This window comes from Rhea americana, unplaced genomic scaffold, assembly GCF_003343005.1.
Source record: "Rhea americana isolate MKP2758 unplaced genomic scaffold, rheAme1 scaffold_384, whole genome shotgun sequence".
Taxonomy (NCBI): Eukaryota; Metazoa; Chordata; class Aves; order Rheiformes; family Rheidae; genus Rhea; species Rhea americana.
The window spans coordinates 138,759-144,399 of NW_028186517.1; the positions used below are offsets into that span (position 1 = coordinate 138,759).

Sequence of the window (5,641 nt, forward strand, 5' to 3'; positions counted from 1 at the left end):
CAGCCGCGGGGCTGCGGTGGGGGCCGCTGCCCCACAGCCGGGAGGGGGTGCTCAGCCCTAGGGCTGGTGGGCTCTGAAGGGGCCCCGCGGCGCWGGCAGCCCAGCCCAGCCACCGTGGGTGACCCACAGCAGCAAGGGGGAGTGGGGCCACCAGGCGAGCCGGGGCAATCCGGGACCCCCCCCCACCTGCCTGTGGCCCCATAGGAGGGGGCCAGCAGCCATCCAGGTCGCCCTGGGTTTCCCAAAGAGGGACCCCCTCAGGACACGCAGGCGCAGCCAGAGCCAAGGCAGCAGCTTTTAGTCGTGATTTAGTCTCTTCCAGAGSGAGCAAGGTTCTCCGAACAAAGCGGGCAGCACGGAGGCCCGGGCCCGGCCCCCCCGTTCTCCGCTTCGTCCTGGGACGGCCCCGCGAGGCAGCAGCAGGCACCSCAGAGACAAGGCCAGGGACCGTTCCCTGGGCAGGTATGGTTGTAGAGACCGCCTCCGCCTACCCCACGGAGCAGGGTGGCCCAGAGCGACAGGATGGGACACGCCGGCAGCAAACCGCACCGAGGGCACCAGTGTAGCAAGAGGCTCAGACGGGGCTCCTGGGGAGGCAGCGCTGCTCACCACTGAGCACTAGTACAAGAGGAGTCRGGCAAAGGAACGGGCAACGCCTGGAAACAGCCCAGTGCAGGAGGGACAAAAGTGCATTTGGGAACACTGAAGTCTCTCATGTCCCCTTTGGGGCCCCGGCAGCGCGGAGCAGCAGTCTCCCACCAGCCAGCTCACGTGTAGGAAAGCAGGTTGATGTCGTAGCAGCCGTCCACCTGGAAGATGAAGCAATAGTCAGTCTCCATCRAGCACTGTAATGTGCTCTATCCCTTCCTCCCCAGCACCATCACTCTGGTGGGGCACCCATGTGGCCTCAGCACTCCAAACCCTCCCACTGGAACCAGCCCCTCTGGGAGGGCTCCCCACACCCATGAGTGATGCTGTGGACTGCCATCTCCAGTCACACAGATGGCAATGGCAAGGCCAGGTCACCTAGGATCAGGGTGATGCGACTCACATCAAAGCGCCCGATGCGGGCAGCTGCCTGGCGAGCACGGATCACCTCTGTCAACACCCACATTTGCTGGACCTCCGTCGATACCTTCTCTGGATCAGGGAGTTCCTAGCAAGAAGCAGAAACGATGCAGCAAAAAGAGCAGGGTCAGAGCACTCTTAACACAACACAGCCCGGATAGAGCAGGGCTGCAACACCACGGCCAAGAACAAAGCCCCCAGCACCAGAACAGCTGGACTACCCTGACCTAAGGCAGCCAACAGGGCAGGACTTCTGTCCATCTCCCCACAGACAGTTGCCTCCTGAGCCCCACAGCTGCAGGGAGCCCCCTTCTCCTGAGCCCGAGCTGTGTGGCTGCCCTGAGAGAGCTGGGCAATCATGCCCTGGATGAAGCAGCACCTTGTTCCTGACCCAATGGTAGTTTCCCAACCCAGGGAAAGTAGAGCCATGATCTAGGAAAACAGCCACCTGGTGACTCCAGTGGCCCTGAGCTATGGCCGTCCCCAGCTCCAAAACAGCCTGTCTCTGTTGGTGAGGAGGACGAAAACTAGATCATTAGCTAATGATTAAAAACCTAATCACACAGTCCAGAGTCTCTCAACAACCTCCCCCCCTTCTGCACTCCTCAGGCCCTTCCAAGATCATAAGYTTTACATCAGAGGTGGCACAAAACCTCCTCTCCAGGTGCAGTCTCCCAGGGAGGGACCTACAGTCAACCAGGATTTGCAAACTCACGTGCCATTTTGCGAATCACTCCTCCAAACCAAAACACGGCAAACCAGGTCAAAGCTCTGAGCTGTGCACCCCACTTCCCATATACCCCAACTCCTGCTCTCAGCCGCTAGCAGATACAGCAGGGTGAGGTTTCCCCCAGGGCWGCCAAGTGGCTGGTTTAACTTCAGCATCCGCCTCCTAGTCTATCAGCCATTCTGGGAGACGGGTAGAGTTGGAAGGTGCCTCATCTAAGACAGAAGGAATGAGTGGTTGACAAGGGGGCCGGGGGAGTCCTCTCACATACCACCCTGTCCAACAGCAGGGCAGGAACCAGAGCTTCAAACCCAGGAGGGCTGTACAGAAAATACTCACTGCCATCACAGTCTAGACTGTGCCACCAAAACTGCCCTCTCATCTTCCCAGAAGCACTGCTGGCTGGGGAAGTCGTGTGAGACAACTCTTAGCTCAGGGCGTGGTTTTACGGGCAACRGAAGAAATCGGCTCAATGCATTTTAACTGCACAAAGGAGAAGTCCTTCTTCTCTCCCATCAGCAAAACCTCCACTTTCCTCTGCCCTGTTCGTGGACTTTGCTCCTGCCTGTCAGGAAGACTTGGTTGGCAGTGCTGAAAGCTGTAAACACACTCCATGGCCACAGGCRGAGGCTGTTACCTCCTTCTAATTGCATGTTGTCAGAGCTGGGCAACAGCTATAATTCACTCTTTGCCATTTGCAAACTGCCTGAGGGTGCAAAACACCCAGGAACACCAGGGAGTAGTGACACCTCCCCTGTTCCCAAGTGTCCCACCAGGTGGCTGAGCAATGCCACTTACCATTGGTCCCTCAGTGATTTTCCCCATCCCCACAGTGAAGGACAAGCAGATTTAAAGCCTGCATTGCACAACCCAGGGGAGATTTGCTTTTGTCTGAACTCTGCAAGCCACTTCCCGTAAAAGTTGGATCACTTCTGGGCTTCTCAACTCATTCCTGGTCAGGGCCTGCAGCAAAAAGGCCACAGATGGGGCAAGACACTTCACAGAAAAGTTGGTACCATGCACTGAGATCTGCCCCCCAGCATGGGGGCATTACCCACCCTGTCTTGAGCTCTGCTAAACAGCTCTCTCCTGCTTTATGTTGCCGGAACAACCACAACTCTGGCTCAGCCACAGCCTGTCTCAGTGCAAGGGTTACTCCAGGCCCCGTTCCTCCATGTTTCTGAAGGTGAAGAAAGCTCCTTCCTCCTTTTCCCTAGGGCCACTGTAGGCTATCTCCAGCCATGTGCACCACACAGTCCTCTGGAGCAGCCCTCTGGGCTCCATGGTTGGGGAATCATGGAATAACTGAGACCAGAAGGTCTAACCCCACCACTCAAAGCAGGGTCAACTTAAAGCTAGAACAGGCTGTTCAGGCCCATGTCCAGCCAAGGGTTGACTTGTCTTTGAGGCTGGTGATTCCACAACACCTTCCAGACCTTGTTCCAGTGTTGGCTCACTTTCAACGTGAGGAGTTTTGTCGTATAACAGGAATCTCCCATATCCCAACCTGTGCCACTGCTTCACCTCCTGCTGCTGTGCACCTCCATGAAGAGCCTCGCTCCATCTCCTCTATGCTCTCCCTCCAGGGAGTTGCAGATGACAATACAATCCCCCTCATCTTCCCCTCTCCAGGCTGAATGAACCTGGTTCTCCCAGCCTCCTCTTATACACCATGTGCTTTTCCTTTGGATCAGTGCTTCCTAGTGCCTGTGCTTGCAGAGCCTCTCTACCCTTCATTCATCCCACATATTTTGTCTCCCCATTTTTTTCCTTGCTCTGCATGCTTCCTTTCTTCCCCCTCCTCCCCTTGTACACACTGAACCAAGATTGCCCACGGCACATCATTCGAAYGCTGGTCGGGCTTGCCTTCACCTCCATGGTCACTTATCCCTTCTTAGGGCACTTTGGTGCAACCAGATCACACCTTACATGCCCGCTGCCCTGGTGTGAATCAGGAAAGCCAAACGCCACCACCATCCTGCCTGCTCCTTGCAGGCCCCAGAAACACACACAAGCCCAGGATTTGACTGGTCCTTTTTCCCACAGCACAAAGCTCTGAGCGCTTCCTGGGGACAGCTTCTTCTTTTGAGCTGGGATGCTCCACAGGGGCAGCCGGKTTCTGGCTGGAAAGGGCAGACGAGCACAGTGTGTGAGCGTTAGCTGCTGCTGTGCTGCTACTCGTCCTCTGGAGTGTACGGCCACGTACGCTGGCCATGGACCTGGGCTCCACACCCTCCCACCCAAACAGCATGCAAGAGGTGTTTGCTCCCACAGCCAGGGCTCTCCTTCCCTGGTAATACCTTAACAGACTACTCACCCCATGCAGGTTGGCTGGCTGCTCCAGAGGAGTCAGCTGGGAGAGCCAGGAGGGAAAATCTTTCTCTGGACTCTGGAACAGATTGAAAGGATGACACAAGCACTCACCCCAATCCCACCACCATCCCTCACACTAGTGGCACTGCAGTCTGGACTGCTCCAGTGTTTACAACTGAGGCTTGGGTGTCAGYAAACCTCAGCTCAGTCCACCTGCTCAAACAGACATGCATTCTTCACACTAGCAGGACCCAGGGCTGGGCAGCACAATCCCACTCCCAGGTCCTGGAGCACACCAGGGAACAAGGGGACCCCAAGCAGACTAATGATGGACAAGGCCTCAAGCAGCCTGAACCTTGGAAAGCTCACTCAGCTCTGCACCAGGCAGCACTGCTAACCTGCACAGGGCCCGAGATGTCTAGAAGGAATGTAGTTATTGAAGCTGTGTCACCCGTTGCACAACTGGGGACAGTGACCTGCCTCAGACCACTCTCCCCATGTTAGGGAGGAAGCACAGAGCAAACCACCAGCACCCAGTCACCTTCTGGTTGAGGGGATAAATCTGCAGCTCCTCAATGGTGAAATGGACCCAGACTGGTGACGGCTGCCGCAGGATGAATCGCACTGCTGTCACCTGGTCAACGTCACAGAGCATCTGCCGAGACAAGGACAAGGTGAAAGCTGTCACTGCCAAGGACTGGGCTGGAGCACGCAGCACAGAGTGGCTTGGGAACGTCCAGGCCACTGCCTGCTCTGAGACAGCTTTTGGGATYCACTCCAAAAAGAATGGATAAATAAATAAATCACATGCTAGAGTCTTTTGAATAAGGCAACCAAGATAAATATCACCCTACTGTGGTTATCTGAGCAGAACCAGGCAGGGGTCCACACAGAACCACCACAGAGCATCCTAATGCACAGAGGAGGGATGGCAGCCTTTGGCTGGCAGCATGAGGAGGCGCACGCGTGGGTGGCACCAGGGGACCCACCCACAGCTGGTGCAGAGGTACGGCAGGGAGCAACCCCGCTGGCACGCCTCGCAGTGCCATCCCGCAGACCGGAAACCAGCGGGCCCCATTACAGGGGCCACGTGCAGAGCGGAGGGAGCCCCCCCGAGGCTGAGCACGCAGCGCCAGTCCTCCCCTTGACGGTATCTCTTTCACTGGCTGCATCCAGAGCCTGCAGCCCCTGTGGGCTTTGCGGTGTGAAGCCCAGGGCTGGCTGGGGAGGAAGGTAGGCTTTGGGAGCAGGACACCCMCATGGCTGCTTCAAGGCCAGGGGACCCACCTGGTGCCGGAAGAGGGAAAAGTAGTCCTGGGAGCCCTGCTCGGTGTGCGGGCTGGGCATGAGGCAGTAGTCGCGGAGGCAGGTGACCCACTTGCGGGAGCCCTCGGCGCCAGCGCGCTGCACCCGCACGCTCAGGAAAGCTGTGTAGAAGTTCCTGAACACGATCTCCTGCAGCTGGGGGGGAGGCGGCGCATCCAGGCAGGGTCAGTGCGCCTGTGCTGGGCCCAGCATGGGTGCCGCCCCCCC

General features: G+C 57.5%; 1 protein-coding gene across 1 annotated transcript; it reads right to left on the minus strand.

Annotated features, from left to right (window-relative positions):
• Positions 1-283: 283 nt before the first annotated feature.
• On the minus strand, positions 284-5,593 carry NICN1 (nicolin 1, tubulin polyglutamylase complex subunit; the record flags this gene model as incomplete). Its single annotated transcript, XM_085313392.1, has 5 exons — positions 284-809; positions 1,052-1,156; positions 4,113-4,184; positions 4,650-4,763; positions 5,396-5,593. Coding segments are annotated over 5 exons (531 nt in total), but the record flags the coding sequence as incomplete, so codon positions are not given.
• Between the last annotated feature and the right edge of the window lie 48 nt (positions 5,594-5,641).